Source organism: Patiria miniata, unplaced genomic scaffold (genome assembly GCF_015706575.1).
Source record: "Patiria miniata isolate m_02_andy unplaced genomic scaffold, ASM1570657v1 HiC_scaffold_24, whole genome shotgun sequence".
Classification (NCBI taxonomy): Eukaryota; Metazoa; Echinodermata; class Asteroidea; order Valvatida; family Asterinidae; genus Patiria; species Patiria miniata.
Window position 1 is genome coordinate 7,456,233 of NW_024037063.1, and position 22,597 is coordinate 7,478,829.

The 22,597-nt window shown below is 40.4% G+C and overlaps 1 protein-coding gene across 6 annotated transcripts in view; it reads right to left on the reverse strand.

The window, feature by feature from the left end:
- Positions 1–22,597, reverse strand: part of LOC119732145 (voltage-dependent calcium channel subunit alpha-2/delta-3-like) — a 100,288-nt gene that overhangs the window by 74,317 nt on the left and 3,374 nt on the right. For all 6 annotated transcript variants that reach the window (XM_038205545.1, XM_038205547.1, XM_038205546.1 and 3 more), the window contains exon 3: positions 6,592–6,705. In XM_038205545.1, coding sequence (XP_038061473.1) covers positions 6,592–6,705 — 114 coding nt within the window. The remainder of the gene's footprint in view (positions 1–6,591; positions 6,706–22,597) is intronic.

Consider the following 22,597-nt stretch of genomic DNA (forward strand, 5'->3'; position numbering starts at 1 on the left):
GTTTCCCTCCTCACATGCATATAGTTTCATCCCCCAAAATTTGTTTTAGTCCAGAACTGTGCCAAAGCATTTATGAGATAGTACATTCACCATGTAAAAGTGTGATACTGGCATAATGGAGCCTGTTCTTGTGGGAAGGTTAATGATCTTGATCAGTGGGTCAGGGGTTCGAATCCAGCTGCTGACCGAGTACTGTTGCCTTGTGGACAACTTAAAGCATTACACCAACCAGGAGTACAACATTAGCCATGGAGTAACCTGTGACGGACTGGCATCCCATCTGGGCCGGAAGCGAAATAGACCACCGCTTCTATAAGCCAGACTTTTTTGTGCTAAGCAAATTTTTGTGCTGAGCAGCGTCATGAAATTGGGCCCTGTACACTTCCCACAGATGTGTGTTACTGCTGGTCAGAGCAGAGTAATACGCGGCCTACATCTACACTAATCCCAGCTCAATGTTATCATCTGCCGACCATCCAAAAATAATCTATTTCCAGCTCCTTTGATGTGGTCTTGGCTGAATGGTGTCACAAGGTATCACCTCAGGCCTCGGCCACCGACACCTCCCTCCTGACGAACGCAACGGCCTGAAGGAGTGATGGACATCCTGAACACAAGCCAGCCATGATGACACTTGAGCAGAGACTACACAAATCAGCAATGACACTAGGTACTTGAACAGAGACTAGCAGAAGAGAACATGAGGTCATAATTAAAGCAAAAAGAGGACAATAAAACTTCAAATTCATGTGATGCTTATGTAGCATATTGTTATTTATGCAAGACTTAATTTGTAATATACGCTTCAAATTTCAAGTCACTTACAGCTGTGGAGAAGCCCCTCCTTACCAATTTATACCAAAATGAAGTTGTTCAACACAACATGCATCACAGTTCTATGTGAGACATAAACAATAAACGCTTTTGCCACCTCTTGCTACCGCATTATGTTGAGCATCAAGGCACCAACCATGTCCCCAATGCCACCATCTATACTATGACCAACTCAAACCCTCTTGTGGAGCTATAAGAACTCGGCAGCTCAAGTTCCTTGGGCACATACTCCGCATGCCAGACGATGAGCCTGCAAAAGTGTATGCCCTTTATACACCACCCCAGGGGAGAAGGAGACCAGGAAGACAACGCACACATCCCCCTAACTTACATTCAACGCTTGCTTGGAGATAGTGATGGCATGCTGCGACCAGACCAAATCGCAACACTTGCCCATGATCGCAGTAAATGGAAGAAGCTTGTATTCGACTGCTCCACAGCCGAAGGATGATGATGATGACATCCTCCACTGAGCAAAAATGGTGGACTCTCTGAAACTTTGAGTTGATTCCATTTATGTGTATTTGCCACAGTGGTGGGATTTAAATCCGGATTTTTTAAGATTCAGGTTGAATTCCACTATTCGGTTTTGATTTTGGTAACCAGAAATTGAAAACCAACCGTAAACAAATTAAGCCTTCCATTTTTTGTGACACAGGCTAAAGAAAACTGGAACATCCCCCAATTTGCTCTATATGGTCTCTGATTGTAACTGCATTCACTTGCTAGTTGTCTTCTTGGTATATGAACAGCCTGCCCATTCGACTCATCAGAGAGTTCCCATCCAAGTTTTCAACATTACAGCTCTGTAGTGTTTTTGTAAAGGCCCAGTGGTCATTGAATCCTGCAAACTATACCCAGTCATTGGGAGGGCATTTCATGCGGCACCTCACCCATCACTTTTGGTTGGTAAAACTGTGAGCTGAACGGGACCCTCCGGTGAAATCAGATAACTGTTATTCGGTTTGAAAAAAAATTAGGATTTTTATAACTGGATTTTGAAATCTCTGATTTCACCCACCACTACTTTGCCATCGAGGAAATTTTGGAACATTTTATTGGTTTAAGCTTTATAAAGCATAAATTACTGTGACCTTATGTTTGTTTTGCAGGTTTTCAGTTGAACTTGAAGACTTAGACCCTATAGCTCTCTCTCCCAGAAATCTGCGTTCGTCTCTACTAAACTGTGTACCAATCCATATTTATAGTCAGTAGAATCCTACAATGTGGTGAAAAACAAAACAAAACAAAATGTTCTTATTGCAAGGTTTACAGTTGTACCAGAAGAGAGTCCGCAGTCAATTCCTTGACAAAATCTTTAGTTTGTCATTTCATCAATCAATTGTCCTCAAAACCTCAAAACGTTATAATGCTCAATAAGAAATATAGAGTAAAAATAGGCGAGTGTTGACCACTGTCACAGTCTGGGCCATTCTAAAAGAAAAATGAAGACCTAATTATAAGTTAATGACTAAGTGGTAAGTGATGACGGAGAAAAAAAAAACTCAGACAGTCAGGAAATTGCCTCCTCAAATTTCAAAGCAGATGGCCCTGATAGAGGAACAACAAAACGCGTCCCGTACTGGAAGTCAATTGAATCGCAATTAAGTTTTGCATCTTAAAAAAAGAAGAAAGAAAGAAATAGACGCCGCAGGTTTTTTTTCCCAGGGTTAACAAAATTAATTAACTCTCGATTCTCTCTTCGTGAGTCTCCATGCTTGTTTCTAAGATGATTGTGACACTTGGATGTTGGAATATTGAACCTTTTAAACAATTTTCTCTTCATTAAGCGACCATGACATACATGTATAAAAAAAAGAATGTTCATTAAATTTTAGGAAAGCATTGCTTCCAAGAATGGATCCAGGATGACTATATACACAATGTATAACCTAATAATACAACTTGTTTGGAAATTGGCGGGGGGGGGGGGGGGGGGTGGTTTGGCACTGCCCGTCTTTCATTAGGAGCAATCAAAGAAGAGGCAGGAAAGAGTCTGCGGCTGGGGAAATGATTGCTTACCTCCCGACGGGACGAAGGAGGGGAAATCAGACAATGACCCATCGGAAGTTGCTCCGTGCTCTCCTCTCCGTGCCGCAGTGATCATAAGTGTGAACCCATCCAAGCAAATTACCCTACTTAGTAAGAGGTTGGACGAGGGGAGTTTCTGCCGCTAAAAATGACCACAACTAATCAGTCCTTATTTCTGGAATGGTTATAAATACAACACTAATGGGCTTCATTTTTTTCCACAGCAAAATTCTTTTTTAAAGGAACTTTATCTCTCTCAAATCTGTGTGTGTTCAACAATGAATGACTCAACAGTGAAACGACAGACTTATAACGAGCACCTCAAATGAAAGAATGAAATGACTTTTTTTAGGACGGATTTGTGAACTTACAAACCAAAAGACTTTCCTTTCTTTTAAAAAAAAAATTGTTCTCTTGGTTCTTGATTTGTTCTTCTCCTAAATACTCCGCATGGGAGTTTTATCAGGAGGCCAGAAACACTGGGGCAAACCGCTACTTGTTTTCTATTAAAGTAAACTCAAAATATGGAAAAATCAGGAAATTTTAGCCTACTAGCACATGTAGATTGTTCACATGTTGGTAATATTCCCTGATGAAAACATAACACAGTACAGCGTTGTGACATGTTTGGGTGGTACATTGGGTAAAACGCGGTTTCAGACTGTTGAGTCTCAAACTCACAGGTTTATAATGAAAAACTGAACTTATATCCCAATGAATATGAAATTTATGTGATCCATGAATTTTCACTGTAAGGTAAAATGGCGGTCTTAGGGTAAAGGCAGTGCGTAAGGGCAGTGGTGGGGGTGGGGGGGGGGGCAGTGAGAAAGGGCGGGGGGAGGAGGACGGTTTAACAGGCCAAAATGGGTGCAAATCAAGGAAGCAGGAGGCATCCATAAACAGGGCCCATTTTTAAGAATTTCATAACGAGACAGTAGGCCAGGCCCGTCGCCAAGGGTGCCCCCCCCCCCCTCTGCCAAAAACCATGAGCACAAAAATTACATATAAGTGTGTTTGTACTGTGGCCTCCCCTAATGCCCAGAGCTGGTGACGTGCTGCAGAAGGCCTATTTATTTTCAAAGCAGAAGTCTTGCCCTCCTTGAGTTCCCAGAATGATGACTCTAATTTGCCCGGGGAAAAAAAATGTTATAAAAATAACCATAGGAGTTCATTCACAAGACTGAGAGACTATAAATATCTCCTTTCCACGAAACTCTTCCGGGAGTGATGGAGGAGATCATAGTGTGGGCGAGTTAATGAAAACACTTCGAAAGAAAAAATGAAGAGACCAGAGAGACATCTTGAATGATGACTAGATGATGAGGATGATGTCAATGGAGCTACATGACACTCTGTGAGATACATACATCAGCACTTAGGAGATGCAAGCTGACCGCATCCATGTGCCTTTTTTTCTAAGAATTCAAGGAAAGATTTCTGCCCAAGGCATAGAGGCAAAAGAGTGTATATTTCTTGTGGTTAAGGAAAAATAAAGAGTAAAAAGAAAAAAACGGAAGGTGATGCTTGAAAAGGCTTCATGTTTCTCACGGAATGGTTCTTTTCTTTAGACAAATTGGAGCACAGTCAGAAATTTGATTAGAGTTTGAAAAGCCTTTTAACAATTATCTTTAATCTTCATGACAAAGGAAGTATAAATGTTTATACGACAATGAAAGGCAAATCCTAATATTGAATCTTCACGATACTTAAAACAGAGACAAGAGAGTACTGTCATTAAAACAGAGGCGGGATGCAACCTCTCCATCCCAATTCTTGCTCCCAACGTAAGTTCTCAGTAAATGATTTAAATTGCATCCTGAAAAAACAGACATCCAATATTACCTATTAAAGTCGTCCAACAGCACACGGATATCCTCTTAATTCAGGTATCAAATTTCAAGTGGCTACTCTCAGCACTCTAATGAGCAAACACTACTTCTAGTGGAAACCTCCTTGGATAGTATATCAAACTGAGAACCAAGTGTGCAAGGTGCCATGACCTCAATAAAACAACTCGTACGGATGCGAAATGTGGGGGAGTGCTCAAGTCGGACACACGGATGCCAAACTGACGTGTCAATCTGCCGTCTTTCCACTGAGAACCAAAATTGATATGCAGCACGAGTGTCCGCTTTCAGCGGGAGAGAATCACACGAGTGCCGAGGGAGCTGACAAGACGCCCGGCGAGGAATGAATAATTCTCGGCAGCGCGGGCCGATCGTAAGAAGTGAACGGATGTCACTCCAACATCTTGTCAAGGAGCTGACAATTAAAAACACAAGACCCGGACCCCTGGAATGTAAGAGAGGTACTCATGACACAACTCGGTACATATTAAGCGGTAAACCCGAAGCGTAAAGGGGAAACGTCAAGGTGGGAGAGACGAGGTATATTAAAATGTTGCACATTAAGTTTGGGGGAACTGCGGACACAAGGAGAGGTTGAAGTACTTTGAGGGCAACGAGGATGGGAGAAATTTGACAGCCTTATGTGGAAACCTGAGCATAGGGATGTCGGAGGGGTTTTCTGAGGACATGATGAAGAGGTTCTCGGAGGAGTGGAAACTATAGAGCCTTGGGAGATGCAAATTTAAAAAAGAGAATGCATCCCTTTGCTTCAGCAAACTTTTATTTCCTGATTGGACATAGTTGTGTGTTCAAACAGCGAACTAAAGTATGGTAATGTTGAAGAGGTATTTTAAAGATGTTATAGAGGGAAGTTGAAGGAGAAAACGTTAAGGATTTTCGGAAGTGCTTCTTTTCAAAGTAAACTTTATATTTCATGTTTGAACGCAGTGTGTTCTAAGAGCAAGTCAATATAAGCTGGCCAGTAAACTTTTCCTACAGGAAAGCCATTAGTTATGCCGGTATGTACAAAGGGTGACTGCTCTATGTTCCGATACCCCTATGTTCCGACAACCCACCCATGAGATTGTGTCAGAGCATAGGTGTTGGAACATAGGGGTGTCAGAACACGTGAGTAACCATACAAAGCAGAACAAATTGTAGCCGGCGGGATTTCCATGTGTGTCTTTTCTTAGAATGTTGTTGTCATGCTTACGCACACAATGATATTGCTATGGGCTCCATGCGCGAAGAGGGCGCTTTTGACCAAAGAGCCCGGGGGACAGGACATGCTGCATGCGCGTACTGGTTCGCGGGCGTACAGCGTGAAGTAGCACAACTTATTTTACTCTGAATGTACACACACCATAGCGTTTTTACATAAGCATCAAACGGCGTCAGAAATGTGTACATATGTCTTTTTCAGTGGTCTCCCCCAACTCTCCCTTTCTTACCGTTGAGGGGGTACTTGTGTATGAAGCCCATTGCTGCATTAGAACTTTAAGCAGATTCTGCCTCTGAATAAGCATGATCTGCTGTGCTTCCTGCTTACCGTTTCGCTTACTCAGTGTTGTAGCTGAGACCATCACAAGTCCTCACAAGTCCATCACAAGTCCATCACAAGTCATGCAGTCCAGAGCCAACTCAAGTCACAAGCTATTCAAATGAACTGTTACGAAAGCATTCATTGGTTACCGTGTTCATCTTCTGCTAGTTGTGACTGGACTTGTGAATTGACTAGTGATTTACTTACTTCCAGACTTATGATTTACTTGTGATGGCCACAACTACAGCACTGCGCTGAATTCACAGATAAATAATACGCTTATTTAATAGTAGCACCATAAAATTAGTCCAGGCGGAAGAAATTGGTCCACCTTACCTTGACGGCTAGCACCTTGTTCTCCAGCATGTTCTCCATCTTGGTTGCCATCTCCTGAACCACCTTGATGCCATTCACTCTTTCCACGTGCACATCATCCCGACGCTCGTACTCCTGCAAAGAAACATGAGAAAATCGTCTTAAAAAATGTGAGGATAATGAAAGGGTGACACCTTTAAATCGAGAATAAAAGTTTAAGGAGCAAAGTTTTGGTATTAAAATATAGCCCTGTTCAACTGTGATGTCTCATGGGTCAGACAAGCGTAGCACACATCGACGAGCATATTGTTTGGCTCTGGTAGCTGGGGGAAAGGTTAAATTTCTTGGGCAAATTATCGGAGTCATTCCATTTTAAGGACCTAATATCCAGAATTTTTTTTTACTTTTTAATAATATCTTTTGAAATTTTGGCAGATTCATGAGAAATTTGAAGAATGTTAGCAAACTTCAGGGTAAAAGTTTGATTAACAAGAACAGGCTTTCCTAGTCAAGCTGGACCCGAACTTCAAAGTTTAGTTTTTTGGGCGGGGTAAAGCTGTCAAATTCAACTTCTGAGTGGAAAGGTTTGCAGAAACACCATGAGAATGGTTCTGAAAAGAACCAGAGGTACAAAAATGTATATACTTGACATTCCGGTCAGTATGCTCTGACCGTCTTCAGCTCTTCTTGTTGGTCAGAGCATACTGACTGAAACATCGAGTTAATACCTCTAGTTCTTTTCAGAATCATTCTCTTAGTTTGAGAAATTATTCCAACATGATGTTTTAGCAAACCTTTCACTCATTAGTATCTCCACCATGCAAAGCCTCTAATCTTACTTAAATCCACCTACAACAATCTTCATGTATGCCTTGAAGACAATTTATTTTCAATTTTAAACCAACATTTTATTGGGTTTATGACAATACAAATACTACATGCACACACAGTAGCGGAAACCTAACCGGAGCAAGCAAGCTGCCTTCCAGACAACATCTCCACGTCGCCACTGTGTAAGGTGAGAACAAACATTAGACCAGGTGGGGCGTCTGGCCTTACTTCTGCCCGGTATTGATCAAGACGGATTCATGGCCAGCGTCAGACCTTCTAGTCAGGGACAGGTTACAAGCCAAGGTGGTGGTGGGGGAAGAGGGGGGATGATGTGCAGGTGTTTGTCTAGGTGTCGCTTGTAGGGCCTGTGTAATATTTACATTACGGGTTCATGGGAAACTCAACGAGTCAGGTAGATCAGATATGTAGCATTTTACATGCATACTGAAAGTCAAAAAACACAATCATAAATGACACGTGAAACAAGACTTGGAAAACCACGGGTTTTGCATATCAGTGAGAGGAAAAGACGCAAAATAGCAGAGATTATGATAGAACGTAGGAACTGTAGTATAGCCAGGCTGGTCTGGCTGCATGTTTGCCTACATGATCGCGCGGGAGTGTCGCAAACTGGCCACAATTTTAGCATAGCCGTTACAGGCGAATACTTAACATATACATGTATATAGCTGAAACGTCACTAGATATGAATATTTAAAGAATTTTCTGAACTGAAGCGCCCTATTTACAATCATTGTTAAAACTGCAAAAAGGCCTGCAAATGCAAACAAGCAATTTTATTTGTTACAGGACATTATATTCCTTTAAAATTTGTTCGGAGAAGAAACTCAAAATTTGGAAAAAAGCATGTATATACCAACTTTAAAGTAAGAATTAAATAAATAATTTCAAAATTTGTCACTAACCTATAACCCAGTTTTTTATGCCGCAAGAGTCATTAAGCTTTTATTCATTTATTTATTTAACTATTGGCTGGGACAGGTGAGGAAGTCTTTTAATTATTTGTGCATGCAGGTCTCTTGGAAGAAAACAGAGTTGTAACCAGGTCATTTTTTTCCAAGTCAAGTCAAGTCCCAAGTCAAATTTTAGCAAGTCAAGTAAGTCTCAAGTCAATTTTTTTCCAAGTCAAGTCAAGTCCCAAGTCAATTTAAGCAAGTCAAGTCAAGTCTCAAGTAAATTTAAGCAAGTCAAGTCAAGTCTCAAGTCAATTTTTTCAAAAAGTCAAGTCAAGTCTTGAGCCATTTAAAAAAAAAAATATTAGATGCACATACTATGTGCGGGAACCAGTTTATGTGTTCGACGACGGAGCCGGAGTAGAGATGGGAATGGGGTTTATCAAAGCGTGCATCATGTAAGGAGATTTTAAAAAAATCATGCTTTTCAAACATCCTCTCTCAAACACCTTATTTGTATCTAAAGAGTCCAAAAATGCATTTTTGATATAATATTTTCAAACTTGTTCCATCATGTTGAATGTTTGAAGGAAGTCTGACAAAATGTCCTTCTGAACATTTTCGTTGAATGCATGATGTGAATTATTTTTGCTTTATGGCGGATTAGGGGTAGCAGCCGTTTTCCAGTGGTTTAAAACATAGTTGCATTTTGCACGCTTACGGTAAATCACTCAATGCGTACGTGTAGCCTATGGTCTCTATGGAATGACCGCTCTATAACAACGGATGGTATTCAGACTACGCACGGCACAAACTTCACCTCGCATGCACGAGGTCAAGTATGATACGTTGTCCATAACAAACACATAGTGATAGTCGTGTACATGACGTGTGGCAGGCTCAGGATGCCCAGCTATCGCGTGCTGGTTGCTAATTCGCTATGTATATAATATCTGCATTCTTTTCAACCGATTATGCTAGTGCGCACGAACGCCAGAGGTTTGTGGGTTTTTTTGAACTTAAAAAAATGTGTTAATGTCAGCAAGTCAAATTTATTCAAGTCAAGTCAAGTCTCAAGTCATTTTTTCCCAAGTCAACTCAAGTCTTAAGTCAAAAAATAGCGACTCGAGTCCAACTCGAGTCCGAGTCAGCGACTCGAGTGAACAAAACTAGTAGAAAATAAGGATATAAGTTAGTGTTGTGCATTTTGAATAATTTAGTATTCCATTATTTGATCAATGTTTTCGAATATTCAACCATTGATACTGAGGTAAAACTTTTTAAGAATTTCAAATGCAAAACATTAAACTCAGCTTGAGCAAAACTTTGTAAAACTACTCACTGAATTAATGTTTTAATGCTGATATAGGGCCTATAACAGTCTGAATTCATGAATGGGGTCATTTAGGTTTATTTACAGTCATACTTGTTTTAATTTAACCACGAACATGTAAGGAAATCATTCGACCAACTGACATGCTCTGCTGGATACCATATTCTTTTTTTAATGGACAAAAACACCAACGAAGTCCAGCCATCCAGCTACACTTTCTGTTGCGTGCGCACAACTCAACAGATTGCATGAACCGAGTCTTTTCTCCAACAATTACCGCGGATATCGTTCCAAAATCAATACAGACCGGACAATTGATACCGTGTATCCGCTACGCTGCATTTCGCATAAATTGGATAAACTAACATAGGCTCATTCAGTTATGCTGCGAACCGGAGCCACCACAGGCACGCACCCTTGAATTATGCACACAACCAAAGGTTTTAATTTGATTTTTTTTTTGCCACGATGTTCACTGATGCAGTTGGTGTCTGTGGATCCATACGGCCAAGTAGGAGTGTTCCAGGCCATACACGTAAAATAAATATCAAATTATAGTGAATGGCATGGACAATTGAATGCGGATAGGATTAGGACATGTATCCACTACTGAGGGGGCATACAAATGCTATACAGGGCGAGTCAAAAAACATGAAACCCAAATGTTGGGACTATTGTTTTAGTGAAGTTCTGCATGTAGCACTTTCAAATCTAGGATATAAAAGCCCAATTCATAAGCTTTCTTTTAGTACAAGAATCATTCAAAATGCTCAAGTACTTTTCAAGTTATGGAATTTTAAACACAACCACAATTTTAAAGTTCTGTCCACGGATCACACAAAAGGTGTGCGTTCTTTCAGCAAAACGAAAACAATTCACACACATCTTTATGTGATTTGTTTTCGTTTTGCTCAAAGAACACTAACCATTTTGTGATCCGTAGACAGAACTTTAGAACGGTGGTTGTGTTTAAAATTCCGTAAATTGAAAGTACATGAGTAATTTGAATGATTCTTGTACTAAAAGAAAGCTTATGAATTGAGCTTTTATATCCTAGATTTTGAATGTGTTACATTTAGAACTTCAGTAGAACAATGGTCCCGATATTTAGGTTTCGGTTTTCTTTTACTCACCCTGTATTACATAACAATGCTACACATAAAGATTAGAACAGAAATTGATGTGGTCTGAAGTTACGCTACATAAATATCTTACTCAGATGTAGAGTCAGAGAAGGGTCAGTGTCTTATTGTGTGTACGGCGTTTGAAGTGGGGTCAACCTAAGTTCTCATCATCATCAAGTGGTTGTAACCTAAGTTCTATAAATTATTTGTTAATAGTGTGTTGTCACCCATTCCCTGACCTAAGACTAGGAGGGGGTGGATATACTCAGCTGCCCCCCCCCCAACTAAAATAAACTTCTGAACTTCAGCTAATGAAACCATATCATAAACAGTGTAAACAGACAGAACTCATAAATTTATACTGGGGGGGGGGGGGTTCATTTGAGCACAGCCCCTTCCTCAGCAACTGGTTGCCATGGCAACATACAGGATGGAGAATTTGATTTTTCCTAAATTGTTTGCAGAGAAGGTTTTCCCAGCCTGTACTGATTTTTAATAAAGTGATGTTTCTGATTGCTTCCAATTTTTCAAAGCTTCGACCCAGTCCTGAATTCTGCCTTCCTTGGAAAACCATTTGTCATTTTTTTGCATCTTGCCCAAACCTCCCGATTTCATAATTGAATAAATTGTTCCTGTGATCAGACAAACTGCCCCATAATTCCTGCACTTCCCCCCGTGACCGGGACTAACAAATCAAATTACCACAGTTCAGATCGAGCCGAATGGATACCTTTGTTTAACATGCGTAGGGAAAAGCAGAAGAGAGCTTTTCCCAAATGAAACCCGCTCCGAAACAACTGGACGGAAAAATTGAAACAACGTCGCAGGCAACGAGGAGTAAAAACAGCTGGCGTTTTATGGATCTCAGGGACTGGTAAAAACGTGGCGCTGCGGTGTCAGTAACCATTTGGGAGAGGGTAATTAATTTATTAGAGTGGCTGCACTTTCCAATTTGCATACTGATAAGCTAGTGAATGTAAACTCAATAGAAAGCTAGATAGGGGTGCGTTTTGGTGGTCATAACCAAGAATTGGTTCGGTGGTTTCTCTTTGGTTAATTGTTTTGGGGATTTGAGTACTACATGATCATGCGTAATTCTAACCCAATTAAAATTGCTGAAGAAATTCACCGACAAGAAACCACCGAACCAATTATTGGTTAAGACCGCCAAAACGCACCCTAGGTTTTGTGAACATTCAACCAAAACAAAATGGAAAATTTGCATGAACAGAACTAAACAGATAAACTCATGTCCATATAAACTGCCAACAGCTATAGTTGAAAAAACATACAAATAAGAAAAAGTCATGGTAAAACACTACATTTCCTGGACAGCTTTTATAAAAGGTTGCAAGTGAGAGTGGCTTTATTTTGATAAATTAATTTCCCAAGAGACACACGCCACTAAACAAATCTTGCACAACTGTATTTCAACGGTAGGCCAATGCTGTTTCTGGTGCATGTACAAAATGAAGAAGTGGAAAATGACCCTTATGACTCCTTTTATGAGATAGGCCAATAGATCCAGTCATATTATTACAACCTGTGAACACCTAAATGGATGTCTAGCAGAATGAGGAAAAAAATCAGCAGTTCCAACATGTCTAGCTCTGTGGATACAGAGATGCCACCAATATATCAATAAAAAGCCTGAAACACTACTAAAAAACCTGAAACTACCCTTACCCCCTTTCAAAAAATGTGTTCTCTGGATCTTTCAGACCAAATCCAGCACTTTTAATGTGTCACATTTTATGCACAAAAAACCTGAATTCAGGTTGAAACCTGAAAATTGGAATCTCTGTGGATATATTATTTTTGGAGACACGAGTGAAGAGAAAGCAATGCAAAGGTTCTCTGCATGAAATCAGTTTTGATTTCGTCGGTGGGACTGAATCAGTCCAATAAATGGGAACCAAGACGACTAATTGAGCCCTGAATCAAGAACCAAATCAAGTATGGTTTGTTAAGTGTGTCACTAGACCCACTTTAAAAAAATGATTACGTATTTGTGGGAACATTTTCACAGTGTGTATATATACTGCAATTGGAAACATCAAAAACCAAAACTACCAAATTATTATGAAATACCTTACTTGACTGTAAGTGAATAATAGTCTCAAGCATCCTGTGAAATAATGTGCTGTCATTTTCAAGAAACCTGGAATTTTTGTATAAATTTCCAACGATGGTCAGTTAACCATCGTTGGAAATTTTCATATACTGCCCCCAATTTACCAAATTAAGTTAGTCCACATTTTGTTTGCAATCGTTACACATCCGTGAACGGGTGCAAGCCAGCTAGTCTGGTTCCCTGACCTGACAATTTCCCTACGTCTATAAATTGCTCTGTTTCATCTAAAGTAGGGTCAGGGAACCAGGCTACCAGAACAACATTTTTTTCTTGGCTTTTCCAGCATTTATGATCCAAAATTTTTAAACAAGTCAGTGTAACAATATTTGCTATAAAATACTAACCCCTAAATCCATCCGTTTCTGAAAATTACAGCAAAAGCAAATGATGTATGAAGAACTAAATTGAGTGTGTTTTGTGTGTCACTGGACCCACTTTAAAAAAAAAAATGACAAAGTATTGGTGGGAACATTTTCACAGTGTGTTTAGTCCCATTCTTATCTTTACCTCGAGATTTGTCTTGTATGTTTTCATGAAAATGCCAAGGATCTTGTTAGCTTTTTCAGGTTTAAATACCAACACAAATATGGCAGCTGCTCTTTTCTCTCAAACACAATTGCTAAAAAGAAAAAAAAAGAACTCTTTTGAAACACTATACTTGAGCTATTTACTGTAGCTTTTGTGTCTGTATGGCGGAACAATGGATGCAAATAACCACATGATTATCATCAATTCCGAGAATGGTGGTGGTAATCTGTTGGCTTTTGACATTTCCATGGAGACTGTTGCCATGGTAAATCAGCGGGCAGCTGGTTCAGCCGGCTGGTAGCGAAAAAAGGCAGTTAAGCAAGAACGCAACTAACCATATAGGAATTCACACTGATCCCCCCGCCCCACCCGTCAAAAATTACATGCAAATGTTTGCATGAGATGCGCTAAAAGATACAAGAACACTGGTAAAAGTCAATATGGGGATGGAATTTCGGCACATATTTCAATCGATTTCTCCAAAGTGCAGCATGTTAGTGGTGGGGGACAGGGATTTTGCAAGTAGTTTTCGGAGGAGTTTTACTCAGCAATAAATGATTTTAATCGTTAGATATATATTTGACACTAACTTTAAATACTTCCTTTTCTCTGGAGGTTACAAAGAGGCATTCCTCTTTTTTTTCTAGGGATTCAAAAAAGGTTTAATTGGCTCAATTTTTAAGGTTTTTGTTTCTTTCTTATGACATATCGTTAATTTACTCCCACCTACGTTGATATTAACCTACCTTCAATAACAACAAAAAAAGTGGTGAAAATTAATTGCTGTAAATTGCCCTGCTCAAGAACACAAACACTGGAATCCTTTAGACCATGAACCAACTGGTACATCCATTAGTCTGATGAATTCAAAACTCATTTGTATCATTTTTTTGAACACCTGTCGTTTCAAATGTTTGACAGAAAAGATATGACACATGTTAATGGCAGCATTTGCGATCTTTTCTCAGAATTTTCATTCATTATTAAACAGACGTACAACAGTGCAACATCAAATTAACCTTTTCAAATGAAAAGGTTTATTTGAACGAGAAGATGAACGAGTAACGGTTCAAATCAATTTTGTGGCTTGCATTGTCGACAATGCAAATAGATGGATCATTTGACATATTTTTGCCCAGTCATCCAGAGATCCTGAAATTGCTTGCACGGTGCTTGTAACACTGTGGTTGAATAAACTATTGACGGTTTTGACCAGACACAAAAAACTGTACAACCCTGCTATTACAACTCTGCAATTTAGTTTTGAACTTTGTCATGCTTAACCCTCCTGCTATTTAAACAGTCACAGACAGTCAAAATTTCCATCCACTTCCCCTGCCACACTTTTAACACAGGCTAGTCACAAGCTGTCAGATCATATGTCAAGCAAGCACTGTGACTAGTCAAACGCAGTCAACAGACCATGAACAGACAAAGCAGGCAAGTTGTGGGCACAGCTGGCTTATCAATCACCCGGAGTCAAAGCACGGCTGTATCAATACATAAACAGTCACAGCCAGTCAATCCTGCTTTACGTAGGCTGGGAATTCTTAACTGTCGAAAACAGTCACTTGACTGATTTTGACTGAAATGGCTACTTGGCACAGAATGTATGTTTGCATATGACTCAGGGATAAATTATGCACAAATTATTTATGCATGAACTTGATCATGCATAAAAATTTTTATAAATTAACTTTTTTTCCCCCACACCATAAGGCCAAAAAAAAAAAGCCTCCGGTTTCTGGTATGCGCACGCGTCGCCGTAGCCATGCGCGTCGGCAAAATGAAAAAGTTTTTTTTTCAATGAAAGATGATGTCTCAAAACCGCCAAACTCACTGGTTTGACTGGAATTCTGCTGCTGCGCAATTTCAACGTGTTTTTTGATGGGGTTATGATCGAGAATAAGCTTTATTTGGCCTCTCTGGACTCCCATTTATTTGCACTAAGTTTAGTCGGGCACCATTTGCAGTCATCAGCCGACATTTGAAGCAAAAAAGTCGGGTAAAAAAAAAAAAAAAGCCGCGTCGCCGCACCACTTTTTGGACAAGCTCCATACCAGAAACTGGAGACTTTTTTTTTTTGGCCTAATGGGCAGTACAGGGTGGGAGTGGTGTTTAACAGAAAAAGCCAGAGTCGGGAACCAGCAGATATATTAGGAAAAGTTCAAATTTTTGTCTCATAGAAGGATTACGGGTAACCGATTTTACAAAATTATACGCACAGAAGAGTATCATTCTCGTTATCCCTTTACTCCCTGTACCACATGGTTTTTAGGGATTCGTCCAGGAATAAATGCAATGTATACAATGTAATACAATGTAGTAAAAGTGCTTAGAGTTAAAAAAAAAAAAAAGACCCCTCATAAGTTATTTTGTTGGATACAGATCGGCAAATATACTGTGCTGACAAGAAATTTTTCAAGGTTTGCGTATGACATAATTTTGAAGGAAAAAAACCCACCAAACACCTACAGCATGGGGCACAAATGAACTGCTTTAAAAAAAAATTAGTATCTCAGTGGCTGTCTCTGCACCATCCTCTCTCCTGTGTGCTGCGCCAGCCAGCACTTTCTCCAGCACATGTGTTAGACGTATTTATCCACATAACACCAGGCCCAGACGAATTAGAGCCAGCGAGATCTAATTATATGACTGGTTACGGTATATTAGAAGGATCCGTTAACATGCTGTAGCCAGGAGGTGGAAGGAGGGGGGGGGGGGGGGTTTGAGAGAACTGCACGCTGAGAAATTGTCGGCGGTTTATGTGACAGTTGAGGCATTTTGTAATAACTGTGATGAGTTTGGAGCATTTGCAGGAACCATGGTTAGCAGTGTTGAAGTCAAGAATTTTGTGAGATCTTCTGAGACACCTAAGATTTGATGGATTATTCATAATTCCAGACACAGATTAAGTCGAACAAGTAGCCTAGACTGTTTATTAGTCGTTAAAGGAATACTGATTTTTGAATCAGCATTTTTTTGTCGAGTAAAATGTGTATTTCAGAGCTAAAATCTCACTGGACCTTTCAAGGCCTTTGAGAAATCTATTGCCCAATTAAGTGATAAATTTTAAATCCTACTTGAACATTAAAAAACAACCGAACGCCAGATTTGCATGCTGAAAGCCAAAACGTAGAATTTTCGCGCATTCATGTTGGACATAAATCTGATGTTCCATCATATATATGAGCATTTGTGTGAGGTTTTGGAAAAGGTATCGACTATATCACTGATGCACAGGCACTAGCACATCATCAGGGGGGAGGGGGGTATTTACCCCCCAATATTTTGTAAAGACTGCCTTTTTCCATGCACATGCCCTTTTTACCCTCCCCCAATAATTTGTAAAGAGTGCCCTTTTTTCTGAACAAGTGCCCTTTTATGAAAAGAAGTGTTGCCCTTTTTTGTGGCATCTGCTGTTTTTGGTACATGTACCTTTTTCTGTATTTCGCACATGTATCGCCCTGAAAAGCACCTTATATTGGCCGTTGGTGTGCATAATCGTCGGTTTTTAATGAACAGCGCCGTCACCAAGAGATGGTTCGTGACACTCCCCCCCCCCCTTTTTAATTTACGGAGGCCAAGTGTCCAGGGAAAAAAACCTGTCTACATTTCACCACAAATGTGCAAGTGGCCTTTTAAACAAAATTTTACCCCCAATAAAAGTGACTGTGCTACGCCACTGAGCAGTGCCATTATATTGGTCCCCGGACATCAGAGAATTGTGTTCTTAGAGCACCAACTACAACAGACAAATCCGGTGGCAGCCATTTTCTGCGGTGGCACCAGTCTCGCCAAGTCGCGCTCAGGTAGTACGCATGCACTCTGGGCTCCTTTGACCAATAGGAATACCAAGATGCCATGCGCCTCATCTTTAGGAATGCGTACACCACCGCAGTTAAAGCTTCTACTTCTGGTCGCCAGATTCCACCATATAGTCAAGGCCATGAATGTCAGGGAATCCAATTGTCTGTGGGGAGATTTTCAGCAGTCAACAAGGAACACTTGAAGGCAATGGAGGCATTCGTCTCCGGTGCCTCTCAGCTATGTTCCAGAGTCAGACTGTAATGTGTATAACTTAAGGCCAAAAAAAAAAAGTCTCCGGTTTCTGGTATGCGCGCGCGTCGCCGTAGCCATGCGCGTCGGCAAAATGAAAAAGGTTTTTTTTCAATGAAAGATGATGTCTCAAAACCGCCAAACTCACTGGTTTGACTGGAATCCTGCTGCTGGAAAATTTTAACGTGTTTTTAGATTGGGGTATGGTCGAGAATAAGCTTTATGTGGCCTCTCTGGACTCCCATATATTTGCACTAAGTTTAGTCGGGCACCATTTGCAGTCATCAGCCGACATTTGAAGCAAAAAAATCAGGTAAAAAAACAAAAAAAGCCGCGTCGCCGCCCCACTTTTTGGGCAAGCTCCATACCAGAAACCGGAGACTTTTTTTTTTGGCCTAACACATGAAGCAGAACTGTGAACTAGAGGATTATTGTTAAATTATTGTCAAAAATGCTCAAGTATCTCCTCTGAATGACGAGAAACAAATAACTTAAGGGAGGGTTGGACAGATACAGATACATGTAGCATGGAAAATGAATCCAGGTCAAAGATATTTGCCTCTGAGAGATGCCAGCAGCAATGCATGGGTACTTTTTTCAGAGAATAAAACCCTAGTATTCTGTAGGAAGTGTGACCCACACATCACAGACTTGCAAAGTTCAGTCCATATTGATTCAGAGAGTGCTGAGTGAAAATATCTCCATCCATCATGTCCATTCAACCAAGGCAATTTCTCTAAATAACCTCAACTGAATTCTAAACTCTGCACTGCATGATTTGGATGTGAGAGGCCGTTTGAGCCCAGTTATCTTTTGACAAAAGATTCGAAAGGAATTTGGAGCAATCCCCCCTCCCCTCCCCAGCACAAGGTCTGATTGTTTTTTGAAATATACTTTGTCATCCATAACTTGTTTCCTGCCATTTATAAACATTGGAAACAATTGCCAATATTTGTAAATATGAATAATAACGTGATGCTCGTATAGCACTTTATATACCAAAGGTCTCAAAGTGCTTTACAATTATTACCCTTGTTCATCAGGTCATGAGACCAGTTTCTACAGCAGCTCGAGATCAGCGCATTAGTCTCTACCTTCACAGGTACCCATTTATACTCCTGAGTGAGAGACGCAATTGTGGTAGTGTCTTGCCCAAGAACACAAGCACCATCTTCCCGGGTCAGGGTTCGAACCCACGTACCACGGCACATGAGTCGAACACCGTAACCACTGGACCCCAGCACTCCACAAATGATTTCTCATTTTCGATTGTTTCAATATCTCAATGTTTTGCGATAACCCAGATCTTTCATTTGTTCCCATTCACGCCCCCCCCCCCCTTCCTGGATTACAACTCCACTAAATCAACCATCTCATCTGATTTCCACCTCTCATCAAACTAATTCACACACTGCCCAATGCATACCTCTTTTCAGACACAACCAATATCGTTATTGCCTTGAGGCGTTTTGGCTTCTCACTGGCACAATTACAGCACATCTGTCATTTAGGGCCGACACCGTTGGCTACGCACTTGCCACTGTGACAACCTTCATACTCGAACCACCACCACACCCCCCCCCTATTTTTTTGGACTGAGCGTCCTGATAATGCAGACTTCATCCGCAGGACTGAAAATCAGTGTGGGAATACCCAGTACAAGGCTGAAACAATTTGTCTGGCAAAGAAATGAAGAGGAGGGGGAATCAACGCTGCGAATGACAAAAGGCAATTTCAAGCTTCAATGGCTTGTTAGTTTTGTTACAAGGAGCTATTTTTAGAGATGAGCGCGTGTTCTACGGAGGACACGCATTGTTGTCAATATTGGCTGGTTTCATATCTACAGATTTCATGGCCTATTCAGTTTCTGATGAGTTTACGGCATGATCAAGGCTGTGGAAAAGCCACAAAGCGAAAATTCTTCAAACAGTCCCCAAATACAAACGCAACTCGTCCTCATGTAACGAAGAGCATGTGTGGCAAACGCAACAATACAGAAGAGTCAGTAAGGGGCTTTTCAACACAGAAATGAACTTAGCACAAGTAAGAATTGCTTAGCCCAAAATGCATGTGATGTGATTGTTAAGCCCGGTTCATACTTCACGCGAAAGCAAGTGTGAAGCGAAATTCATGTCGTCAACAATGGTGGATGCGCTTCGAACGTATTGTTGACGTCTCGACCGGGCTATATGACAAACAATATGTCATGTGATGAATACTGAATGTGATGGATCAGCTTTTATTGGCCGGTATTAAACAAGTACATGTATGTTGAAAATGGGTAGGGGCCTGGTGGCAGATAATGGTTCTTGCCGTTGACTCAGGCCAGGATCAGCATCCAGGCCCCAAGCTGGTTTCGAACATGCCTGTGGAAGAACAAATAAAGTGGAAGCACTTTCCCAGCTACTTTTAATTAGTATTATTATATTTCTGGTGCTGAAACCAAGAAATCTTCAAAAGTGCCCTAGGCACTGTAAGCTCGCAAGCCTGAAGAAACCTGTAGAGAGAAGACAGTGAGAAGAGATTCCAGTTTTAGAGGTGGGAGGAAAACCCCTGAAGAATATTCTGGGGAAAACCCACGGAATCAGGTAGGGACTGAAAACCCAATCCACATGTTGACCAGGACCGGAATCGAACCCAGCCATACAGGCGGAAGGCGAGGAAAGTAACCACTGCGTCAACCTGACTATCACGGAGCAGTTATTTTGAAAGATAGACGGCAGAATACTTATTACTATTACTGGGACGCTTCTGCATTGTACAATGATCACGTTCTGAGACTGGTCTGTATCTGGCGGGGGAAGCACTAGGGAGCCTGCACGGTCCACTGCTTAGAGCTGGGGGAGGTTATTGCCAACTCCCTCACAACCCCAAACTGCAAATTGGGTTTCTAGGACTGAACGTGCGTCTGCTACAAATTAATCTGGTGTCCCGGGTAGACGTATCTTTATTGTCACAACCCTGATATATATATATATGATGTGGTTAATTATAAATAAAAATGGGATTAATTATTCTGACCCATATACAGAGCTGCAATGGTGGGAGCAAATACAGCAGCGGCCAAGGTAAACCGGCCTCCCTGCCTGGCGCCTTGGGGAGAAAAATTAAATTTGATGGATTGCTATGTTCAGTTGCTTATGACAAGAAGATCTCAGTGAAATATTGTGGCAATTTTGAATCTAGGTTGTTGTACAAAATACTGTACTTGAATTGACAGGCTGTATAACTCAAGAGTTAATGACACTGGAACTTCGCTCTCTTTCTAACATTTGTCTAACTGACACTTTATAGGAAAGATGCACTATTGGCTGGCAAATTCAACGAAGCTAACCCAGCAGTCGAAATACATCAAGTGATTGTGCAGTTCAGTCCTCATCACCCACACAAAGCAGGATTGTTTGGCTGTAACTATTCTTATGAAACTTGATACATCAATGTTTTCAATATAGAAGATTGATAAACCAGCTGTGCGTACCAGTTTATTACTTGATCTGATACACCGTGCCCTCTGGAGACATGCACACAATGGAACAAAACATTGTATACATCTCCACAGGGCAATTTCTATAGATGAATACGTCTCCACAAGGTTTTCACGAAATTGATATATGGATTTTACTCAATAACTAGGAATTTCCAAGGTATGTTGATTTGTCGCAAATGGTAGAGTTTTAGAAAGGGGATATTAATTCCGAATTTCAGCCAAGGAAATTAATTCTGGTTAAAATAAGAGCATTTTTAAATAAACTATCAAACTCGAAAACTAGTACATGAGAACAAAGAAATGTCTCCGCAAGGATGTACACATTTCAGAATGTGTGCTTTTGTCTGTTGATGGAATTTGACTGTCACAGTGCCTACAGGAAATATGATCTGATTGTTGGTGACTAACCTAGCTGTGTAAAAGGCATGGCAGGGGAAGAGGATTGAAGTTTTGACTGTCTGTGACTGGTCAAACAAAAGGAGGGTTTGTTTAATGACAAACCTTAGCACAATATCCGTTAATGTGCGTGTGTGCGCATGCTTACTATTGTAACTGCTAAACCCTTTGGCAATGGTATTACATTTCATTTTATAAAATAATTATAATGAAAGCCATGTGATGGTACAAATGTAAGTATAATCAACTTTCCAAAAATGAAACATCGTGAAGGAAAACACACGTTAAATACCTCAACCATCATGCTAGATCATGATAAATTCAAGAACAATGTTCCCAGATTATTTTTCAGGCACATCAGTAGAGATTTTTTCTTTATCAAGGAAATGATTATTTTTGTTGTCAGATAACTTTCTACATCATGGATGAGTATTTTGTGACAATTGTTGAGAAGTTTTAACTGTTAACAACTGTCATGAAAATATCCATCACTGAAATAACATAACAATGGAGGCACTTGAAGAGAAATGTTGGCTGCTATAGCCACCTCATCCCATCCTGAATAACTCTATCCATTTTCTAATCCCCACTCAGGGAGTGGGGGCCTTTAATCCTTACTCAGGGGGATTTGTATTGATTTTGTAATCCAAACAATTGATTTGTCATCACTTCAACTCTCGTTCTCTTGATAGTCCGTGTCAATCCCACCATACTGCCAGACAAATATAACAATTTATGACTATCATCCATATTTCATATTAACAAAGCAGATGTTTGCAAACTCTTAGCTGCTATCAAAAAATCAAATTGTACTGGTAGGAAAAAAGTGCAAACCACCCGCATATAAACCATCAAGGCTGCATTCCAGTGGTTTTATGGGAAATAGGGATCGCTTCAGTGCTTTTGCTTGGGGAGTTGTTTAATTGCTCAAATTATTGATATTTTTAATGGATTTGGGGCTATACTTCAAAGACTGATATACAGAAATCTGGTAATTTTTTTTGTTCAGCTGACGGAAGCATCTGAAGAAAGTTAGGGTAATTTAGCAGAGGATGATATGGTACCCTTCTTTCATTTGAGATTGATTAGGTTTGATGACATTTTCAAATTCCCGAGAACCTCTGGAATTTCTAAACGCTGAACCCTAAAAAGCGGAATGTTTCAACCTTGTCTGTGGTTTTGTGCTTGCAGGTCTGAAAAGTCCAGAACAGAAAACCCTTT